Here is a 24614-nt window from a genome sequence, read left to right on the forward strand (position 1 = left end):
CACACACACACACACACACACACACACACACACACACACACACGCACACACACACACACACACACTCACACTGCAGGACAACGGCAAAACAAATAATTCACTCCGCGCCACCGCGTGGTGATCCATCACGCCGGCGCGGCGCGGGCCAGGCCGAGCGGAGCGAGGCGGCAGGGCCGGAGCCGCGCTACGGGGACCTGGAGGAATGCGATGGCGGGACGGCCGTTGCCAGGGAGGTCTGCACCCAAAACCACATCAGTCACCCTGGACCTGGATCGCTTTCTATCAGCAGGCCTGGGCTCTGGCTGTGGAGCCCCCCAGCCCTCCAGAAAAAAAAAAAAAGTATATATTTTTTTTACATTATTTGTTTGATTTTATACTGCTTTTACATTGTATTTATATATCCATCATAAACATTGTTGACAAAAATAAAACAAAAATAAAATTCATCCTCGTTGGGGAGGGTGAAAAATATACATTCATAAATAAAGAAATACAAACTTAAAAAAAAAAAATTATATATATATATATATTATGATTTTGCTGTGGACCCCCTGCAATTCATGAGAGGACCTCGAGGGGGGCCTCAAACCCCAGTTTGGGAACCCCTGTACTTGCCACTCCAGATGAAGCTCAGCTCATCCAACTATCCATTGCCTGCTTTATGAGATGGTTCTGCTGGGTTGTTATCAGTTTTGACCAGAACAACACCTGATCACAAGCTCATTCACTTCAGTGAATTACCAACAATGAATGGATGCACAGTTAACAGATATTTCAGCTTTGACCCGATCCAACCCTTTTGCTTTTGTCCCCGGACCCCCCTTGACTGTCGGCGTTGCCTCACCGACGGACCGAAGAGGACCCTTTGGCTCATGGATGTGATGCGCCTGCATGTCCTCACCGCCAGAGGGCAGCAGTGTGTAAAACACAACGACCGCATCGAGACGGAAGCGAGATCAAAACCCCGGACGATGTCAAGCCTCATATCACGATATCGATATCATATCGATACATCGCCCAGTTCTACGCCATCTTTTGCTCCATGCTGCCACAACTTCAAACGGGTGTCATTTTGTGTGCGCGCGCGCGCGTGTGTGTGTGCATGTGTGTGTGTGTGTGTGTGTGTGTGTGTGCGCGCATGTGTGTGTGTGCGTGTGTGTGTGTGTGTGCGTGTGTGTGTGGTACCTGCGAGGAACAGTGTGTTGGAGTTGCAGGACAGCGAGCACACCTCCACCCCGCCACTCTTGGTGCAGGTCAGCTGGGCTCGCGGCGCCAGCTTCCCATTGGTCAGACACTTTACTGCCTCTGGGGAACACACGTACACACAGAGTCGTGTCGCCGTGGCAACAAAGGGGCGCGCAAATAAAATAAAACAAAAGATCAAACCTCTTATCAAATTTACATACCATATACACACACACAGACACACACACACACACACACACACACAAAAAGAGTGTTTAAAGTTTTTAACTTGTGATGATAATCCCACAAAAAAACGACATAATGCTACACTTCTCCAGTTCTTAAAAGTATATTAAGAGTAGAAAAGCGGTGTTGCTTATTATCTAATGAAGATAAATAAGTAAAATACACAGATGACATTGTATTATTATTATTATTAGTAGTAGTAGTAGTAGCAAATTATATATTATATAAACAATATACATATAATTATATAAACATGTTTTTATATTATACTATAAGCCTGTTTTAATTATAATTAATTATTGTTATTATTAGAAAGTTGTTTTGTTTGTTTTATATTCATACAGTGCACGTATGCTTTTGTAAAAGTGTCTTTGATGCAAGCCAAACATTTAATTCCTCACGTATACTGTACATAATGACGCACGCACACACACACACACACACACACACACACACACACACACGCGCGCGCGCACACACACAGCTCACCGACGCAGTCCTTCTTGTTCCAGTGCAGCTTGTGTCCAGGAGGACACAAACACTCGTAGCCGCCCAGCGTGTTGATGCAGCCGTTTTCGCAGCTGCCATTGTTGATGCTGCATTCATCAATGTCTGAGTGACAGACAGACAGAGAGACAGACAGGCAGACAGACAGACAGACAGACAGACAGACACACACACACACACACACACACACAGACAGTTAGAGCACGTACCTGTGTTGATGTATGCGTATGAGTTTGCACATGGCCGTGTGCACGAGCGGTTTATTTGTGTAACTGTGTGTGTATTCAAGCACAGTTTGTGTATCAGTGTGTGTTGTGTGTGTGTGTGTGTGTGTTGACGCACAAAAGTGAGCGCATGTGTGTTTGTCTCCGTGCCTGGGTGTGCGCGTGTGTTTGCTTTGATTTGTTTGCGCAACAAGGTGTTGACGTGTGGCCGTGTTTTTATGGGTTTGCGGAAGTGTGTGAGTGTGTGTACGTGTATTAAGGAATTAGGACATGACGCGAACTTCGCAGCTGTGCATGTCTATGGGTGTGTGTATGTGTGTGTGTGTGTGTGGGGGGGGGGGGGGATCTGAGCATTGGGAGGAAACTCCACACACAAAGCCCCCCCCACACACACACACACCCCCCTCCGGCGGCCATCTTGGCCCCAGCAGAAGTCCCTTCAAAGTCGCAACAGTACGAAGCCCGAGCCACCGAGGCATTCAGCATTTTGCACTTTCAAGCATCACACATTTGTATGAGTGTGTGTGTGTGTGCGTGTGCGTACATGCGTGCGTGTGTGCTTGCGTGTGTGTGTGTGTGTGTGCGGGGGTTGCATGTAGCAGCAATCAATCAATTCATACAAGATTAAATACAAGAATCATTCAGATATCTGTCTTTTATCCAAGGTTCAAGGGCTGACGCCGCTTTACACTGAACACTACAAACGACAAGAGCAAATCAGAAGTCCCTTCATCCCTATGGGGAGTTGGATTCCGGGCACGAAAAGCGTCCGATCCAGGCTCCGGGACGCGTTCTCGTCTTCCAACTGATGCGACAAAGTTTCCGTCCGACTCTACGACCGGAGGTGACATCAAGTTTTTCATTGGAAGCGGGTTTAAAACTAGGTAAACAAGTCACATAGTTTAAATTGATGACGTCATTAACACTAACGTTGGATGTCACCGTATTCACTATCAATTTATCGCTTTTTATAGAGGAGTGTTTTTTTTTTAAGTATATAAAGGAAGTTTTAAACTCTCATTCTTGGAACACAGTAAATGTCCAGCTGATCAAACTTTTTCGCTGTCGTTCTGGGGAAAAAAACCAGCTCTCCCATTTCCCCCTGACACGCCTTGCAACGTGAAACTCACACGCAGTTCATCCAACGACCACTAGGGGGAGGATCCCGCTGGGAACCTCTGTGATAACAAGATTTAACGTCAAGATAACATATCAACAACAGGACAACAATGTCCAAATCCACAAAAGCATCCGATGTCAAGTCAGAACAGACTTCACACGGACACCACACCCCACCAAAAAAAAAGAAAAAGAAACACCGGTCAGTGTGACGTCATCACAACCGAGTTGTGCTCTAGCTCGGAGATATCAGGCTTTTCAAACGTTCTGAGGAAGAAAAAGCACCTTCAGACGCACGCACACACACACACACACCCTGTCAAAGTGCAAATACTAATTTATATTGTACTTAAAAAGCTTTGGCCACAGATACGAGATCAGATGCACTACTCTGTTTTCACCGGTCGAAATGTGTGTATGTGTGTGTGTGTGTGTGTGTGTGTGTGTGTGTGTGTGTGTGTGCATGCAGTCCTTGAAGCGCACACACCTGTTAGAAGGTGTGCGTGCGTGTGTGTGTGTGTGTGTGTGTGTGTGTGTGTGTGTGTGTGTGTGTGTGTGTGTGCATGCGGTCCTTAAAGTGTGTGTGTGCTTTCTCACCTCCGCAGTGCGTCAGGCCGTACAGCGTGTAACCCTTGTGGCACAAGCACTCGAAGCTGCCGGGGTAGTTGACGCAGGTGTGGTCGCAGGTCCTCTCGAACGAGCACTCATCAATGTCTGGAGAGAGAGAGAGTGAGGGGGAGGAGGGGGGGAGAGACGGGGTGAGGAGAGATTAATAATTAGTATTGATCTCATTGTCATCTACAATTATAAGCATCTGTTTCCAACCATGCTGGATTAAATGTACATTTCCTTGACATCGTCTATGTTATAAAAGCCATTTCTGGGGGCAATGTCACAGGGCTTCGATGATAGCGTTTTTTTCAAGGACTTTTCAAGCACTTCAGCACATTAAGGGGCGATTTTCAAGGTATTCCAGTACTTACCTTTCTTAAGGGACGATATTCAAGCACTTCAAGCACCTCAAGGACCTGCTAAGAACCCTGCCATAGTGAAGTAGCGTTAAAGTAGGTTTATGTTCAACTAGAGTGACCCTTCTGTGACACTATAAAATATAGTTCATCCATCTGATATATTCCTTTTTATTACACAGCTCTGTGGAATACATTTTAAAAATATATTTTATTTTTTTTAAAATTTGCATTAATGGTGTGTGATAATAATGACTGTTGACCACGTCACAACCAATCTAGAACAGTGATCCCCAACTTATTCTTTCCTGATTCATGTTTTATATATATATATATATATATATATATATATATAGTAACCTGGCAATATTTATCCTGTGCGTAGTGTCTCATTTCATATATTTGTAAGTATCTGACTATTTCTGTTTTGTATGTTTTGGTAATTTGGGGCTACTTGTATGTATATGACAATTGATCCAATTTATTCCATCTTATTTTATCATAATTTTTATTCTCTATTTTTTCAGACTGTTAAGCATTTTTTATTGCTAATCATCTAGAGTGAAAGGCACCAAACCTCAACAGAACAAATTCCTAGTCTATGTAAATGTACCTGGCCGAATAAACATATTCTGATTCCCCAATCAAGGACCCCCAGTGTGAACGCATCAGGCCAGGGGCCCCACTCTGGGAGTTACTATTATTGCAAAGATTAGAGTGAAACAACAGTCATTATTGGACACCTTGCGCTCCTTAATCATTCTGCTGCGGACGCCCCCGGAGCCTCTTGAGAACCTCCGCTCTCGACGGCCGAGCGCCGCGTCTTGGCGCGACCACGTCTTCCGCTTCCCGATGTCACAATTGCACTTGCAGCAAACGCAATCTCTCTCTCTCTCTCTCTCTCTCTCTCTCTCTCTCTCTCTCTCTCTCTCTCTCTCTGACTCACAAGGAAAACTCTCAGGGGCCGCACGCCGTGGCTCGACGCCGGCCGTTTCCCATCAAGGGAAGTTCGCTGAGCTGTAAACAAACACACGGGTTTCGGAGCTAAACTGGGACAAGGGGTTATTCTCAATGAGCTCGTCCGGGAAACCTCTGGAATAGAACAGCTCGGGTCTGCTCCGACTCCCCGCTACGTCACCACGGCCACCAGCGCAGCTCTTAACTTAAAGTACAAAACGACTCCAGTAAAAGTCAAAAGTACCATGTTGGCCTTTCTATTGCAGTGAATGTAGATCAGAACGAGTTCTTAAATGTACTTTTAAATGTACTATTAAAAGTAAAAGTACTTGTCAAATCCAGTCTATAATATGTATATAAAGTACACAGCTATCCTGATGACTTGCTTCAGATAGATATTAATATAATGTCAATAATAAATAATAATAAACTATGTATGTACGTGTGCACTTCAGGGGTGCGGGGTAATTTTGTGCCCTCTGGTGATTGGTTTGTGCACCTTGGGGTTGTGCGTGGTTGTGTCGCTCCGCGGGTTCTGGGCTTCTCCGCGGAATAGGGGCTCTTCTGTGGGCCCCGGTGCATTGTGCCCGGAGCGTCCTTGCAACCGCGGGGGGCCTGCAGAGCGGCGCCGCTCGCGGGCGGCTGCGAGGCCCTTTTTTCCGGTGCTCGGAGGCGCTACGGTGTAGTTCTGACCTCATACACCACAACTAAGTGGGACCAATCCAATCACCGGCGGACACAACACACAGACACAACACACACACACACACACACACACACACACACACACACACACACACACACACACACACACACACACACACACACACACACACACACACACACACACACACACACACACACACACAAAGACTGTCGCACACCCCTGCACACCCTCCTGATTAGGTCCTTGTTTCCTCTACTTTCCGACTTCATTCACTACGTTTTTGTCAAATACATGTTATCGTTTGACTCTGTGTCTATGTTTATGTGTTGTCGAGTACCTGTTGGTTTCTATGTTTATTTGTGTTTATTTGTATTTATGCCCGTGGAGATTCTCTACCACTTGGAGAAATAACGATGTTTATTGATCAAAACATGTTCAGACGATCCTCAAAAGAGGGGGGTGGGTGGGTGCTGTGCTCTTGTCGTCCCACAGGTCATCCAAAGGACGGAGTTATCGTAAGCCGCTCTTGATGATTAATAAAGAGTGGCTTTGCAGGTTGAGAATTTTGGATGCAATGCCGTACAAAATACCCTGCGTCATGTGCCCAGCCCGCTGACAGCACCAAGAAGAAAACCAAGAAGAAGAAGGGAAAAAAAAAGTGAAGTAAAGTGAAGTAAAAAGTACAGTATTTTCTTTTAAACGTAGTGTGGTAAAAGTCTCCATAACTCAATATAGTACTTATGAAAATTTTACCTAAGCACCTTTTTGTTACTTTCTACCACTTGGTTGGTTGTGTGTGTGTGTGTGTGTGTGTGTGTGTGTGTGTGTGTGTGTGTGTGTGTGTGTGTTCATGTGTGTGTCCGGTACCAAATATTATTAGCCCATCAGGAATTGAGGGCAGTGCTTTCAAGCTCACCTGGTTTATTTCAATATGTTCCACGGGCTTTTTACAGGGGCTAAAAATACGACGTGTTATAATGGAGTTTGTCATGGGGAGGAAGTCGTTACGGCGTGCGTGCTGGCTGCGTAAACACTCCAGGCAGCCGTCCATGCGAGGCCTCGGGGCGGCCGGGGCCCACTTCAAGCTCGGGCCCCGACCGCAGATTACATAAACGGAGGTGAGTGTACGGAAGCTGCAAGCTCCACAGCTGAATACGCAAAACGTCCGTCCGTTATGAGGACGCACACAGAGTAAACAGTGCGGCTCTGCAAGACAGGCTAAGTGTGTGTTTGTGTGTGTGTTTCTTATTTTCATGGAGGTGAGAGAAAGGGAAGTAATACTTTCCCTTGATAACGCAAATCATTTCGCTCGATTCAACGCATTTGTTTTTCTTTTGGATACTGAATATTTCCAGTACATATGTGTAGCACAACATTGTCAAGGTGTCAAAAAACGAGCAAAAAAACCCCCAAAAAAACACCAACAATAAAAATATACAATTTATTCAAATAAGACATCAGTGGGTGAGGGAGTGAATAGATTAAGAGGAAAAACGCCCTCCCCTCCTCTGCCTCCCCGACCCTCTCCCCCTCTTTCCCTCCCCACCATCCTCCTGCTCTGCCTCTCAATCTCTCTCTCCTCCTATTTCCCTCCCCTCCTCCTCCCCCTCGCTCCCTCGGCAGATGCTCCAGCAGCGGCCTGCAGTGCACCACCAGGAGCTATTTTCTCTGGAGGGAAGAAGCTCGCTGGCATGGAAGGCACCGGAAAATTAAACACTGTATTGAAGTTAAACAGAGAGCAACAGAGAGCTCTCGCCTGGCAGAAGATGGTGTGTGTGTGTGTGTGTGTGTGTGTGTGTGTGTGTGTGTGTGTGTGTGTGTGTGTGTGTGTGATGTGTGTGTACGTCTGTGCGTCTGTGCGTCTGTGTGTGTGTGTGTGTGTGTGTGGTGAGGGCGGGGCTTTGGCACGGATGCCAATCGCGATGTGGAGACACTCAACACCCTCGAATAAGGGACCCGGTGAACCCGCAGCAGCCATGATTAAAGACAGAGTTCACACAACTCACTTCAGCGGTATCCCAAGTCAATCACAGATCAACAAAAGGTGCACACACACACACACACACACACACACACACACACACACACACACACACACACACACACACACACACACACACACACACACACACACACACAACACACCCACTTATGAGGACGCACGTGCACAGATTTACATATACTATGAGCTTGGCGGTTTAAGTAAGCATATTAGGGTCACTGACATGACGCTCTTCTTTTTTGTGTCCAAATCAATTGTCATTCAAATAAACAAGACATGAAAACACATGTATAATAGAAAACAATCTCTACGAAGTACCCTCAAACAAGGAGTTTTGTGGCTTAAAAGTCTAAAAACGTTGTCTCCGGACGGTGACAAGGGCGTTGAGGCTTTGTTTGGGGTTGTACGATAAATCATTGCTGCATTCACATGGAACACGGTAAATGCCAAAGGGGAAGTCATCTAAGTGGACGAGAGCATGACGGCAGAGCAGCAGAGAATATCAGCACCAGCAACGGCACACGGAATTTGCTGTGCAAAGTTGAAATATTTTACTGTCCTCCGTCACGGAATTACAGCTGGATGTTAAATGACAGGATTAAACGGGATGACACGACAAAACACTGCAGCGGATAATGACTGTCTTCTATTGGCCGGGCATTTGGACAGGTATAGGCAAGTGGTGCGCCGTATGTCCTGAGTGCCAATTGGTCAACCCTATGGCTACGCCAAGAGGGCCGTTGAGGCTCCTCGCCTAAGTCGAGGGGCCGTTAGAAAAGACTCGTTATGGACCTCATCGGGCCGTTAGACCGCAGTGCTTGCGGGTATCACTTAGTATTAGTCCGAGTTGATTGTGCAACCAGATACCCCGAAGCAGTGCCCCGGGCAGTATTATGGCTAAAAATGTGGCGAGTCAAGTGGTTGGACCCCCAGTTGTTTGCAGTGCGGGAGGTTCCCTAGGCCTCCGTGGAATTTTCTCCCTTTGAACCCCTGTTCGGCGGGAGACCCCGAAGCGTGCTAGACCTAATTCAAGAAAACTGGGAGGAAGGGCCTAGCAGAAGTAGGAAGGAGATACCGTATGTGGTGGACCTGAAAGCAAAGTTACACGTGTTGGGGCAGCTGTCACGGGAGAATTTTCTCCGGGCTCAGGAACGTCAGCGCCTCTTATACGATCGGGGGGGCTTGGCTTAGACATTTCGAGACATTTCATAAGTGTTGCTCCCTACGTCCAGCGCTAAATTGCTTGCAAAGTGGCAAGGGCCTTTTGTGGTCACACGGCGGGTTGGAGAGGTCGATTATATGATCAAACGGTCAGTCAGGCACGGGCGACACCGATTTATCACCTGAACCTCTTAAAAGAGGTTGGAGGGAGGAGGCATCCATGGCTCTGGCCACAGCAGTCATTGAGCGGGATGAGTTGGGGCCGGAGGTTCCAAAAGCGGCTGATCGTACCGCGGCCCTGTTTAGTGACCATCGCTCTTCAGCCGGAGCGTGGATGTGGCCGCACTTCAGCGTTGCTTCTCTCATGTTTTCCTCTCCCTGCCAGGCCTCACGTCCCTCATACACCACCATGTGGAGACGACCCCGGGGGTGACGGTGAGCTCTCGGCCGTATCGTCTGCCCGAACATGAATGCAAGATTGTGCAGGTGGAATTAGAGGCCATGATAGAGGAGTCTGCAAGCGACTGGTGTAGTCCAATCTTGCTGGTGGGTAAGGCTGATGGGTCGGTCCACTTCTGTGTAGACTACCGAAGGGTGAACGCGGTGACACCTACCCGATGACCCGGGCCGACAAACTTCTCGACCAGTTAGGTGCAGCTCAATTTTTCACGACACTGGATTTAACCAAGGGCTACTGGCAGATTCCCTTATCTCCCAAGTCCAAGGAAAAGTCGACGTTCTCAACTCTCTTCGGGTCGTACCACTATTGCACACTTCGATTCGGGTTGTTCAGTGCCCCAGCCACCTTTCATGGACCATGAGTCTCAGGGCGGAGAGACTCATGGTTGCGCTCTGTGTCCGCATGTAGCACAAACACCGGCCTACCTAGATGACCTAATCATTCACAGTGACAATGCAGCATGTGGGTGGAATGCTTGAGCGCCTGAGAACCCAAAGAAGTGTGCCGTGGGACAAAGGGAGGTATGGTATCTGGGGCACCACTTGGGTGAAGGCCTGGTCCGACCCCAGCTTGATAAAACCGCTGTGGTCGCGAACACGCCGAGACCCAGGACCAAGAAGGAGGTGAAGCAGTTCTTGGGGCTGGCCAGCTACTATAGGAGGTTTGTACTCGACTTTTCGGAGCTGACCAGTCCTTTCTCTAGTTTAACTCGAAAGGGTGCTCCAGCTTTGGCTCAGTGGTCAGAAAAGTGTCAGCAGGCGTTTGTGAAGGTAAAGTCAGCTCTCTGTGGGAAGCCAGTGCAGTTATATCCTAACTTCTCTCTCCCTTTCTGTCTGCAGACTGACGAGCCAGACAGAGGGATGGGCGCGGTCTCGTCCTCGGAGGTGGAGGGCACGGACCGGCCAGTGCCTGTAGCTCAGCCGCAAGCTTTCAGAGCGGGAGTCGAGGTACAGCACAGTCGAGATGTGTCTTGCGATCAAGTGGGCCGTCACCTCCCTCCTGTTCGGACCCACCAGGCCGCAGTGGCTCCACCGCTCACTTTCTCTCTCCCCTGGGGGGCATCAGGAGGAGTCGGCAGGTGAGGGCGGACCAAGGGGCGTGGTCAAGCCGCGGCTGCAGACAGCAGCGCGGCTTGCAGCAGCTGTTCCAATTCGACTGAATTAGCGCTGATTGGTGTGATTCAGCAGGAAGCTTTCTTAATGTTTGTCTGTCTTTCAGAGGGAGTTCGGTACACGGGGCTCGTCAGCCGACCAGGAGCTAGAGAAGCTAGAGATTCCTCCTGCGCCAAGACTTATTGCTGTTACCATTACTGTTTATTATTTATCGTTTTGGCCAGCGAGCCTTCTTGTTTATTGTTACAATAAAAACTCACGCCATGTCAGCGCCCCAGTGCCAGAACGACCAAGCCTCTCTCCTTAAATCCGTACCGGTGGGTAGAGATTCCCACAAAAACGTTATTTGATATCGATATCATGATATGAGACCAGATATCACCTCAAAATTGCGATATAGTTAAATGTTTTGTTTCTAAAGTAAAGTAATGCAATTTTCTGAACTTTATAGAGTGTTGTTATCAACGCCTCTGCCTGCTTGGACACGATATCCTCATATTACAAATAATTTTTGCAAATCTTTCAAACAATTGTCATCGCTCAAAAATTGACACATTATCGATGTCGAGGTATCTGTTAAAAAAAAGTGTGTTGGTTGATTTTGTTGATATCACCCAGGGGAAGCATACACCCACCCACACACACCCACGAATATCCACACAATGACACCCACTTGGTGGTGTTTTTGTACAGGGCATTGCCCTCATTTTGTGTTTGTCTGCTGCCCCCGTTCTGCCTGCTGCGACTTGTGAGCAGGAATCTGCCGCTGGTTCTCTGTTGGGCTCGAGGAGGAAGGAGACGCCACCCGACCGAGCGAGAAGATCAGACCCAGAGAGCGAGGAGAGCGTCCCCCCGCGCACGCCCGTCTGCCATACAAGCTGGATCAAATCATCAGCGTGTCCCTGTCTGTGCATGTGCTGAACCTTTGTTGACTTTTATTACCATTAAACTTTTATTTATCCAGGCAGGATTAAATGATAAAACAAGTGCCGTGTCAACAGGCGTGCCAATATGAGTTCACCCGAGGAAATGGACGGCATGAGAGGGTGTGTGAAAGCATTTACGTGTTTATTCTCGGAGTTGATCCTTTCAGATTTATTGCTGATTGTCTAACCGGTGCAACACATCGCACTGCCACGTGAGGTATTGCAAGCGTGCGGACGCATCATATCTATAAAAGAAAATCCCGTCTGCTTTTTATGAGTCCCGGCTGGAGGTTGTTGGGGTTTGTTTTTTTTCATCCCGTGCAGACTTTCTGGGTGATCTGTCTTACAACGTGGCCGGACCAGGAATGGGAAAACAGCACTCGGACGTCAGCTGACATTCACTCACCTTGACATGTCCGCTCGTCGGTGAGCAGCTTGTGTCCCTTCTGGCAGCTGCACTCGAAGGAGCCGACGGTGTTCCGGCAGAAGTGATCACACCCTCCGTTATTCTCCTGACACTCGTCTATGTCTGGAAGCGTGGAATGGGAGAGACAGAAAGAGCAAAAGCATAAAACAACTATTTTACAGTCCAATTATGCCCAGTACATGCCACAGGACTTTTGCTACGATTTTCGAGTCCCATGCAAATTGACAGGATCAAGATTTACAAGATCTTAAGAGAACTGTAAGGGGATCATTTGGGAAATCGCTTGTCTTCAGGCTAATGATTTTCCACTGTGAGCAAACACAGTTTGCTCACATAAACCTGTGCGCACCACTTTTGCCATAATTAAACCTGCATAAGCACCACTCTCCCGCACACATCACGTAGCATATCGTGATGGAGATCTCTGCATTTTCGGGCAACAGGCACCAATTAAAAAATGAATGTGAATGTGGGGGTGTATAGTCTGTGTAGGCATTGCTGTATATAAAACTCGCTTTTTTATCGATTCTTTTTTTTTTTTTTTAACCAGAAAGAGCATTCAAATGCGTTGCTTGTCGGAAAAACTCAAAAAACCCAAACCCAAACTGATTAACCTCTATTCACGTATCTTTCCTATACACACATTGCGTATGTTTGTTGACTGCGTCTCTGTGAATGCACAGATGCGTGTGCGTTAATGCACATGCAGCTGTTTGGTGCTTGGAGCCAGTCACGCGACCAACAGGGACCCAGCAAAACTGTGGATGCATATCTGCGCCGTGCTTCACTTGGGTCTCGACAAAAGAGATCGGGCTGTGCTATCCAATGACACGCTGGTTGGCCGTAACTAATGGAGCTCACCACACAGCCAGGCACAGCACCAGAGAGAGAGAGAGAGAGAGAGAGAGAGAGAGAGAGAGAGACAGAGTTTTACAACGCGACTTGCATCCAGATTGACTGCCCACAAGCTTTAATCACGTTGCATCATCAGCGCAGAAGGGAAATTAGCAGCCGTGAACGTCTGTCATTACTATCAGATTCAGATTACAATCTAATCTCAAATTGACAGTATTTTCAATCTGATTACAATATTAATTACGATCCATGTCGCGAGTGTAGAGCAAGAGAGAGAATGAAATGCTGGTGTAAATTGCTTTGACTAAAAGGCGTCCGCTAAAACAAAGGGAAAACAATCCTCTACTGCTCCCTTAAAAAATGTACTGAGTGCATATTCAGCAATTGAGTCAGATACAGGGGAAGAATGTTTCTGAAGGGAAAAAAGGAGATATGGGGTGAGAGAGAGGGGTAGAGGAGCAGAGGGGAGATGAGAGGGTGGGAAGTTGAGGATCCTAATTCTTAGAGGGCCAAGAAGCCAGTAAAAGAAAGTAGGGTCAGAATTGTAGGGAATCAGGGTTAGAAAGTGAGCGGAGAAGTCTAGCCGGTTGAGGAGAGGCACAGTAGAGGGAGAACAAGAGCAGAGTGGAGGTAGAAGGAGAAAGAGAGGAGTGGAGGAGAGAAGGGGAGAGGCAGAAATCGAGGTGGAGAGGAGAGGTGGCTAAACCCTTTTTGATTGTAGCTCTAAGTGATGAAAACAGCGGAGGATTAACAAAAAAGTCTCTGAGCCCCGAGGAAGAAGTCAAACAAGACACTGTGGAGGAAATACAAGCTAGGAGGGGGGAGAGCGAGAGAGAGAATGATGGAGGGAGGATGAGTGAGGGAGAATAAGACCGAGGGAGTACCTGTAATATCTATAACAAGAAAAGAGAGGAAAGAGAAAAAAGTAATGGGAGGGTATTCGAGGGAGTGTATGTGGCAAATTCTGTCAGTGTCTGATGTGTGCACTCACCACGTGTGTGTGCACAGCATTGTTCCCCAGTTATAACTTATATCTTAGTGCCTCCAAGCAGCAGAAAGGCTCGGCAGCCACTTGCAATTCCCGCACCCGCAAGAACATTCCAATCCCAAAGCACCGCAGCAGAAACCAGAACCCACAGAAGCCCAGAAAGAACCCACTCCCGAGATACAAACCAGCCCAAGATAAACCCTCAACCCCAACATCCCAGGCCAGTCCAGCCCCACACACATTTCCTAAATCATATCAATACAAAGGTGTGTTTATTGGCCAGCTTTGCTTATGCCTCGTCCAATGCTGTTGGCGTCGCCATCTTTAGCATTGCAACTTTTCCCATTAAATAGTGATGGAGCGCTCTGTCTCCTCTGTAATAACACTGTCTCTGATTAAATTAAGTGTATAAGTATCACAGAATGTTGCAATTAGCAATTGTGAAAGCAGTTAAGGATGGTGATACAGGCCTATATAAAACACACAGTAAACTCAGCAAGTGCACTTTTCCAGGGTCATCAGGGTAATCAGGGTAAACTCTCTCCCTCTCTTTTGCTCTGTGGTTTTCATTTTGTTTTGGGACAGCCGTTGTCTATCTGATTTTAACATACTGTATACATCGTAACTATATTTGCAAGGTCGTATTCACTTACTGCCTTGCCACTGAATACGGGTTCTCAAAGGTTCCCAAAACCCCCCTTCTTTCTCTCCCTCCCTCGCCCTCAGAGGGGTTCTCCTGAATGAACTCTCCTAAATCGAAATGTGGCGTTGAGACATTAATCCAAGCGGAGCTGGCCCAGCGCCGCGCTGCTTCAGGTAAAGAGTTGTAAACGTCCCGCTGTGCCCCCGTCAGAAACCTTTTTACAGGGATTGTCCCTCCATCTGGATTGGCTAAAAGGGATTTCCCAGGAGCTGACAGTTGGCTGGCTGAGGGGAGCGGGGCTTTGCGGAGCTTTTACTTTTATGGAGAACAGCGCAGGTGAAGGAGTTTGAGAAGAGTGCTGCGGTAGTGTCTGTCTAGCGTCTCGGGAGCGCCGGCATCCACCCAGGATCAACTCCTTTTCGCTTCTTTCATGCACTATTGTGTCAGTCAATCACCTTATGAGGGCTCGCACTCACTCTGTCTGTCTCGCGCTATTCACACAGAGTTGCCCGGAGGCGTCTAGTGATTTCATTTGAGTTTAATCCCGTGCTGTGTACCATGTCTGGGATTTGTAAAGTAAGAATTCCACTGCAGCTTCCAGCCATGATGATTACTTTAGTTCTGGTTGAATTGGCATCTTGTGTGATTAGGATGTGTCATAATTTTTTTTCTTTTTTTTTTTTTTAAAGAACTTGCTGGAATTGTGTACCCATATTAAACCCGTCTGTTATAACAACCCACTCATATCAAGGCGTTTTCATCACGGATGGCCAACCTGCGGCCCCCGTGGACCTTGAAAATGTCAATACACATATCGCTACGTGACATTGTCAAAAACATAATATGCACTCTCATTTAGACAGACAGACACACATATGGAGATAAATACACCCGAGTGTGTACCCAGACCCTCTTCCCGCATCCTCTCCTCTCTGAAGCCCGGCTCGCACCCCGGGGCTCGCCCTGCACTACAGACAGAGAGGGCTCCCTTATTATCCCACTCGCCACAAACACCGGCACAACCTTAGCGCTTACCCACGCTTAATGGGCACTCTGGGGACGGCGGAGACTAATAACTGGGTATATAATTACCTTTAATGGACCTTAAATAAGCTTTGAGCTTAAATAAATACATTAAGCCCCCGCACATCTTGAAGTGATAAACTGTGTGCAGGCCGCTAAATGAGAAAGACAGTGAGAGACGGAGGGAGAGAGGGAGGGTAAGAACAAGAAACACAGAGGGGAAGCGAGGGGCGCGGGCGGAGAAACAAGGTGAGGGAGGACATCTGCTCTGAAAGGCTATAACAGAATAACAGTCACTGTATTAGTCCCGCCTGCTCGCCCTGTGTCCATCCTGCTTTTATAGCATTTTTCTATAGTGCCCCATTGATATCAGTTTGGGGAAAAATAAGCAAATGACAAATTCAAAAATCAAAATATTTTTGCACAAATACTGAAATACTGATAATTTCACAACATTTGCGCAATATACGAGTAATCCCAATGTGAACGTTACTGTTTGACCAAGCAGGTAGAGGCACTGATCAGAACAGTCCATGAAGTTCCAAAAACTGCATTACATTACCACGATAGAACCCTAAAGACAACATTCAACCCGATCATAATAATACCATGACCATCTCATCACGTTATCGATATACAGTATCACCCAGCCCTAATGCAAAGCTTGGAAAATAAAGAACCTCTCACTGGAGTTAACACCGGGCCCACAAACCCATTGTTTTCATTTCATCAATCATTTGTCTCGGGCAATTTTAACATGTGTTTGTGTACTAGTAAACGGACACAAACTCAGTTGGACACCACCGTCCTTTGACCCACATTGACCAAAGCGCAGCCCGGCGCGGGAGTAGAGGAAACCTGACGAGAATGAGATGAGAGTCCATGTAAGTGTGCCTCAGCGAGCCCAAACATCTGCGTTGCTGGCGGTCTCCTGCTGGCGGCGCCGCCGCCGCCGCGTTTTTAATGAGGCCACGGCTAATTAAGGCTTCACACACGGCTGAACATGCAGGACTGCGCGGTAAAGGGAAGACAGCGCTCGCTTCATCTCCGTAGGATGCAGGCACGTACGCGCGCGCGCACACACACACACACAACACGGATGTTCTTTTCCCAACTGCGTCCAGTGTGCGTTCTGAGCCCACAAATGTCACTCCTCTCGTCTCCGCAGGGTGATTTGGGATTTGAGGCCGAACGAACACACACACACACACACACACACACACACACACACACACCCCAGCCACCACACACACACACACACACACACACACACACACACACACACACACACACACACACACACACACACACACACACACACACACACACACACACACACACACACACACACACACACACTTAAGCCTGCACTGATGAGCAATCTCTCCCAGGATCCCTCGGTGACATTTACTCCAGACGATCAATACCTCGCCCCGGCCGGCGATCAATAGTTTTCGTCCAGTTGCCGAGATGCCGGCCTCGCTCCGAGCAGCGGAGAACATTACTGGACCATCACAGACGGATCCGAGCGGCTGCACGGACGCCCCGGTCAGACAGGCTGTCTCGCTGCTGGCCGACTGCCCGTTTGTCTGACTGTCTAACTGGCTGGGGCTGTTTTTATCCCGCCAAAATCGATTACATGTCATCAAACTGTTTGACTGGCTGCCTAATACACAGGCAAAACAAAATCTTCACTCTATGGTTCGATTGTCGTTTTAAATGCGCTTTACGAATACATTTCCTTTGGTTAACTCGATGTGAACTGTGTCGGCTTCCATGAGAGGAGTAAGCGCACGGAGGCCGTCTGGGTCCGGACTCTCAGCCTTTACGCCCTCTAAAGTGCTCCACCTTCTGTATCTGGAAGGCGCTGAGGGAGCAGACCTGCGCTGCACCACGGTTGGCTGCTATCGCAGCGAAGCGGCACTATCACGAGGCATTGTGAGATGGGCAGTGTTTGCACACATAGATATTTCATCCGACGTAGCATGACCTCTAAGCATGAACAACGGATATTCTACTTGATGCACACCGTGGTTTAGGACCAAGTAAAAGAAAACACTCGCACTCACTAAGGTGACGGACTAAATAGCACGCAACTTCGGACGCAGCACTGCCCTGTTTACATGTGACCCTCAAGCCTCGGTCAAGGCGCCCCTGCTGAAGAAGGAGTGAGCCTGCGCTCGGACAGTCCCAGCGGACGGAGGCACTTCCCCGCCGAGCGCAGACTAAACAGAATCACCTCTAATGAGAATGGCGCAGGTGAACCTTGCCCTCTCCCCTTTGACCTTTACGTCCAGGGGTAAAGAGCAGGGTCAGCTGTCGGTGGGAAGGTTACATAAGACCACCCCGCCAACACACACACACACACACACACACACACACACACACACACACACACACACACACACACACACGCACACACACACACACTCACACACCACAAACGACGGCGTTACCAACTGAAAATAAAGCATTTTAAAACCACCCATGGACCCCAACACATCATAAAGGATCTACGAGGTCCCCCGCTCCACAAGTATTTGACATTAAACCATAAACACCTCCAACTTTGATGTAAAAAGCTGAGCCTGGAGAGTGTGAAGGCAGCGAGATGAATGGATCACGCAGGAAACGGAGGGACTCGAGGAGGAAACAATCCTCCTGTGTGAGACACAAAGCGAAGGGGCTGCGTTGTCCAGGGGCTCGCGGGGGAGTCTGGGCTCTGCTCCTTGGAATGTGAGGCTCGCTCCTTCCAGGTTTCTCTGCCCCCAGAAGCCGTGTAGTTTTACAAAATATTTGCAGTAAAAAGCAATTAAAGGCGAAACATTTGTGGAAACCCAAACCTCTACAAATAATTTGCGAGCGCAGGACAGCGGGTTCCAGTTTTCATAAGGAGCGCTGGTTATCCTCGCCGGGTGCTGCCAAGGGGGCGGGGATGGACCCCGGGCCGGGGAGGCAGTATTTATCGGGGAGTTTAACAACCCCGTGCGCTATGCGCTTTTACGCCCGAGGGCTCGACTTTATCAATAACAAACCCATGTGCCGCGGACGCACGGGGGCCAAAGGAAACCACGCTTTTAAACACCAACAAACAGCCATGGACTCGGGCCGGAGTTGGCCCCGACCGGAGGCCGAGAGCTGTGCTTCAGTCATGTAAGGTAACGCCGAGGGGCGAGCGTAAAGTAAAATGTGAAAACTACGACTGAACATATTCGGCCTGAAAGGGACTCATTATTACTATAATTCAACCATTGCGTCTAGACTTGATACCCTCGATACCTTGAGTGCCGTCGTAGATCCGGAATACTTAACTCTGCATATTGGCCGATACAAAGTTACACCCTCCATAGACCCCGTAGCCGTACAATGAGAGAGAGAGGCATTGAACGCGCTCGTACCAATCCAGTGGAAAAGATGAGTTGCCTTTCTTGAAAATCTGGATTGCCTCTCAGATGTTGCTCGGGTAGGCCACACTGTCCCAGACCAATAATGCGACATTGTGCGTCCATGCCGAGGTCGGCCTCTGGACTGTGCTTGTACAGTAGCGCGTTTGTAAAGGCCGCGTGCATGTGTGTCTGGGGCGTTCGAGCAACTTGTGCGTAAGAGCGCCCGTTCGTCTTGTATACACACACACACACACACACACACACACACACACACACACACACACCCTCGATCCAACACACGAAGACAAATTGTACCTTAGAGCCATGCGATAAGAGCTGAACACTGAGTTGCATGAATGTACATAATGCAGCTGCACCTACGGGTCCACATGTGGTGCAGGGATCCTGCACAAATGTCATGTAGGAGCGCACACACATGCACGTGTCACGCACGGACATCCCACACAGAAAAACACATAATACCAAGACAAACATGAAACACACACACACACACACACACACACACACACACACACACACACACACACACACACACACACACACACACACACACACGCACGCACACAAGTCATCCATCCTCCAATGCACACCTTCTAATCAAACATCTGGAAACTGTTCACTATGACTTTTTTCACCCCTCCCCTCTCTGTCTCCATCTCTCCCTCGCGCTCCTCCCTCCCTCCCTCCCTCCCTCTCTCTCATCTCTCCATCGGCCGTCCGCACGAAAGCCACGTGATGAGCCGCCTCCCCTGGTTGGCGCGTCTGTCATCGCGAGGGGCAGAAAAGCCCCGTCTGTCAGCGCAGATGAAAGGCCGCTCGTCAGATGGGATGATTTTTACAACACGCCTCACATAGTTTATACCGAAATCATTATGATGGACAGACATGACACAGCACGTCCACACGCACGCACGCACGCACACACACACACACACACACACACACACACACACACACACACACACACACACACACACACACACACACACACACACACACACACACACACACACACACACACACACACACGCGCAAAGAGAGAGAGGGATCGAGGGAGAAGTGAGGAGAGGAGTGCGTGTCTGTTTCCAGCAGTTTAGGAGCACATTAGATGAGACCACCTCATCGCGTGGCACTTAACCCGCCACTAACTACCATGTTTGCTGCGCCACTAACTGCTTTCTCTAATCCTCTCGTCTACGCACTACAATGTACAGTCAAGTGAAATCAAGCCCAATTCATATGTGCGGCCCTTTATGCGCGACGGCCTCAACCGTCCTCACGGGGCCGCGTTCACAGTGCGGAACGATGGCGCAAGGGAGAAGCAAGAAACCTCAAGAAAGAAGAATTATTTGCGTTGTTTGCTGTGGGGAGATTCTTCCTCTGCATTTACGGCAGGGGCGCCTGGGGCCCCGGGGGCCAACTCCGGCTCTAGAGCCGATGCCTTGGTGAGGGGTAAACGGCAGGGGTGCGGACCGGACGCACGTGACCAGTGCCCACCATTGAGGCGCCACGGCACCACAAAGGAGATGCAACAGGGATCCACCTGTCGTCCGTAGAATGACCTACAACTCCTGAGAGAATCTCTACCGGGTGGTTATTATTATTTTTAAAACAATAACCAGTCTACATCAGCACACAAACCGAGTAGTCCAAGCCGAACACAGACGCACTGGCAACAAAGTATGCATGAATACAAGAGCGCGCTTATGCTCAAACACACATGCGTGCACGCCCCTGCATTGACCCAAGATCACATTCAGACATGCATGTACGCCTGCACACATTTACACGCAGATGAGCACAACACACATGCAAGCACATCCAGTCAAATACACGCACATGCACCTGTATGCGTAGTCGCACACAGACGCGCGCGCGCGCGCGCGCACGCACGCACGCACGCACGCACGCACACACACACACACACACACACACACACACACACACACACACACACACACACACACACACACACACACACACACACACACACACACACACACACACACACACACGTCAACTTGCAATATTGTTTAGCCAACTCCCAGACAGCCAGCTCAACCTGTGTGTGCGTTTGCTAAGGTAACGGCCACCCCAGTCTCCATCAGCTCGGCCAAATCACCGATTAAGAAAGATAAGAGGACGCACCGACCGGCTAACAACCATCAGAGGACCAATGACTCCACAGCAGCTCAACTCAAACCGACGGATTTAATACCACACGCCGTACCGCTCAATGCTGGAAAGCTCAAGCGACGCTCAATAACGAAAAACAGTTTTCCAGAAATGGCTTTGAACGATCGCCCTAAAAACCCAAAAAGGACACAGTCACTTACCAAATGAGATTGATAACTGGCGGTGGATACTTTGTGAAATAAAAGGTTCTCAGCAGCCTGAGTAGTATGACTAAGATTTTGTGCAACACTTATAAATCGGACACTTTGGAGATGAAGTGCAAGTCAGTGCCTGTGCGCACGCTTGTCTGCCTGCACAGTGTCGGGTGGCGTTTATTAAAAGAGGAAAAAAAAAATGACAGTGCTCCATGCCACGGCTGATGAAAGCTGATGGATGTTCCCCCTAGCATCTCTCCAGCGCCTGGGGATTTATGGACGGGCGCTGAGCCACAGCCAAATTATCTGGGCGTGGCTGCAGCCGGACAGGGGAGCACATCCATCTTCCCCTCTCAACTCTGCCCCCGAAAAACATTTATTTTCTCTTTACTCCACTGTAAATGTTAGGTTCTGTCGGGGACCACAAATCACCGGGGGAGACAGATTGGAGGGTCTTCGCACAAGCTACCGGGCCCCGAACCTGACACCAGAATGACAGCTGGGATGTTTTCCCAGCATGCAACGCCGCGGGAGCGGGAATGGAATGGTTGCCTCGGTTTACCGCCGGGCAGCCGCAGTTCTTTCCGTCTCTGAGAGGACGGTGCTGCTGGGGGAGGACGACATCTGCGGTGGACTCATTGTTGTTGTTTACAAGTCGAGCACAGATCGCGGGAGCGCGTGTTGGGACGCTCAGCGCACAAAAAGCCAAAACACATCGGACCACGTACATCTGTATCCGTGTACATGCGGTGTATTTCAACAACATGTGTGTGTCTTTGGGGTTCCGTGGAATCCGCTTGGGCCGCTCGCTCTCCCGTTTACCGGAATTCGTCTGAGATCTCGAAATGTCTATATCAACACTAAAAACCTCTCAAAAGGACGTCTGAACCAGCGGGGAGCGACGACCTGCTTTTCCCGCATCTGCAGCTGGATGGCGCCGTCTCTGTGTGAGTGAGTGGGATGTGGACAGACAGAGAGAGAGAGAGAGAGAGAGAGAGAGAGGGCTCAAAAAAGAAAAGGCAGAAGCTTTTTGGGAAAGACAGCGAGAGAGACAGACAGAGAGATGGGTGGATGGACAACTAGATGGATAGATGAATAAATGGTCAGATAGGAAGATAGATAAAACAATAGGCAGACAGAGAGACAAAAGGGTAGATAGATAGATAGATAGATAGATAGATAGATAGATAGATAGATAGATATGGAGGGCAGCCTGGGCCTCACTGTTCAAACAGATCTGTTTGCTGACGCGACGTCTGCCCACCGGGACTCAGACAGCACCGCCTCCAGTTTAACACACCTACATGCCACATTCTCAGACTGCCTGACACTCCACTCACACACACACACACATACACACACACACATACACACACAGACACACACACAAACACACACACACCACATGCCCTAACTTGATTGGCTATTTGACATGAGATCCCCACCAATCCGCTGCCACTTCTCATTGAGCAAGGTGCCACTCAGGTTCGAATGTGACTGCAATCCTGAAAGTACATGAGACCCGGGGCCCAATCCGGCTGCTGTGGTGATCGAACTCTCTTAAAATGCCATATTAGACAAACGCTAGCTCTGTCTAAATACCGCTTGGAAAAACCGTGTCGACCATTAAATTCAGTTGGAGATCAAAGACAGACGAGGAATCCGTCGGTCTCTTCCTGGACAGTAACGGTCTTTGTACAAACGGGGGAACAGAACAGGAGCCACTCTTCCTGTAAAGAACAGCATACTTTCCTCTTGCTTGAACCCACAGATGTACCGCATTCAGTTTGCTTGTTTGTTTAGAGCCAAGCCAGAACGCTTGATTGGTCTCGCACTGTGGCATTCCGCGCCTCGGACCACCGGCCTTTGACGTCACCGGCGGACGGTTGGAGGTGGATGCGACGCTTCGAATCAAAACGACGACGACAACAACAATAATAATGACAAACTGCCAGCCATGCCAGTGACCGCAACCGTGGAGAAGCGAGGCGGCCGGTCGCGGGTCGGGGCTTGGCTCCGGATCACTCGGATACCTCTCATACCAGCCTCGGCGAGCGGAACAGAACCGGCTCCGCTCAGACAGAGAGCTCAGTGAACAGAGGCTGAAGGGATTGACACTCACCACCCCACTCGCAATTTTCCATGAGAGTTGAAGGTGGAGAGCAAATGGAACAGGCTCGTAATGCGGCGGGCGCAGAAAGTAAAACAGATCTAAAAATGCGCATCTCGTACTGTATACGATAAAAAAAAAAAAAAAAAAAAAGTGCCACTACACACGGATTAACGCACGTGGACCACTATGCAAGCCTTCGAACGTCGTGGGTATGAATCGGTCTCACAAGCGCATGTGTGAGACCCTGAGATGAGGGTGTTGGCTGAGACCAAGTGCGGGAACGATCATTAGAAGATGGATGACTGGAAGAGTACATATACAAATAGACAGACATAATGATCGGCAGATCGAACCCCTGAGCTGTGTACCCACATGCTACACCAATGTACGCCTCACGCACAAGTGACGGACGCGATCAGGTGTGTGCTCAGTGGGGGAGCTCCACAAAGGAGTGTAAACGCAAGGTCCCCCCCCCCCCCCCAGTGACCATTACATCCGTTGACTGTGGAGTGAAGTCTCCGTTGAGAAGACATACCCCTGGTGGTCAGCGCATAGTACTCCTGGCCATCACAAGTGCCATCCCAAATCCCCAAGGTCCTTCCGTGTATTGAGGGAGTGGCCTTAAAGAATTTACCCGAATCAGCGCTCCCGAAATGGTGCCACCCGCATATACCGCTGACCTGTGGGCCCCCGTCGGTTGTTCTGTCCAACCCCCGGGGAATTTTCGGATACGCGACACCGGCGCGAGAATCGTCCACTGACCTTTGCAGGTTTTCCCGTCGGGTTGCAGGGTGAATCCCACGGGGCAGCTGCAGCGCACCCCAGTGGCCGTGTCCTTGCACGTCCGGTCGCAGCCACCGTTGTTGACGGCGCAGGTCTCTGCAGAGGCGGGACACACCGCAGGACAGAGGCAACAGGGGAAAGACAGGGAGGGGGGGGGAGCAGCAACGTTAGCCCTGCCCTTCTGTTACGGAGACACACTGATAGTCCGCGAGGAGACGACACACACACCGACGGCATGAAGCTGACGCAGGGTTGGGGGGGGTGGGGGGGGGGGGTGGGTTGGGGGTGGGGAAGCTACCGTACCGGTTGTCAAAAAGGCCTCCGGGGACCCTCCCTCGGGGTCCTCGGGGCTCCGGCAAGCCTTCATTGGTTTTAATCCTCAAATAAATTCGTACTTTAGTTGGCGGCCGTCCTACTCGAGGCTTTCACAGCCCGGTGGCCGACGCGAGTTCCCGAATTCAGTCCTCTCGATTCACGTCACAAAAAACACACTTGAAATTATCATCGAATG

At 49.2% G+C, this 24614-nt stretch overlaps 2 protein-coding genes across 2 annotated transcripts in view; both read right to left on the reverse strand.

Moving 5' to 3' along the window:
* Positions 1-24614, reverse strand: part of mpped1 (metallophosphoesterase domain containing 1) — a gene marked incomplete at its 3' end in the record, with an annotated part of 147663 nt that overhangs the window by 75752 nt on the left and 47297 nt on the right. The gene's annotated exons all lie outside the window — the stretch shown is intronic.
* scube1 (signal peptide, CUB domain, EGF-like 1) overlaps positions 1-24614 on the reverse strand; it is a gene marked incomplete at both ends in the record, with an annotated part of 51429 nt that overhangs the window by 10015 nt on the left and 16800 nt on the right. The window contains 5 exons of the mRNA XM_080022343.1: positions 1186-1305; positions 1921-2043; positions 3879-3995; positions 11941-12063; positions 24083-24199. Coding sequence (XP_079878469.1) covers positions 1186-1305; positions 1921-2043; positions 3879-3995; positions 11941-12063; positions 24083-24199 — 600 coding nt within the window. The remainder of the gene's footprint in view (positions 1-1185; positions 1306-1920; positions 2044-3878; positions 3996-11940; positions 12064-24082; positions 24200-24614) is intronic.

This window comes from Zeus faber (assembly GCF_960531495.2).
Source record: "Zeus faber genome assembly, chromosome: 21".
NCBI lineage: Eukaryota > Metazoa > Chordata > Actinopteri > Zeiformes > Zeidae > Zeus > Zeus faber.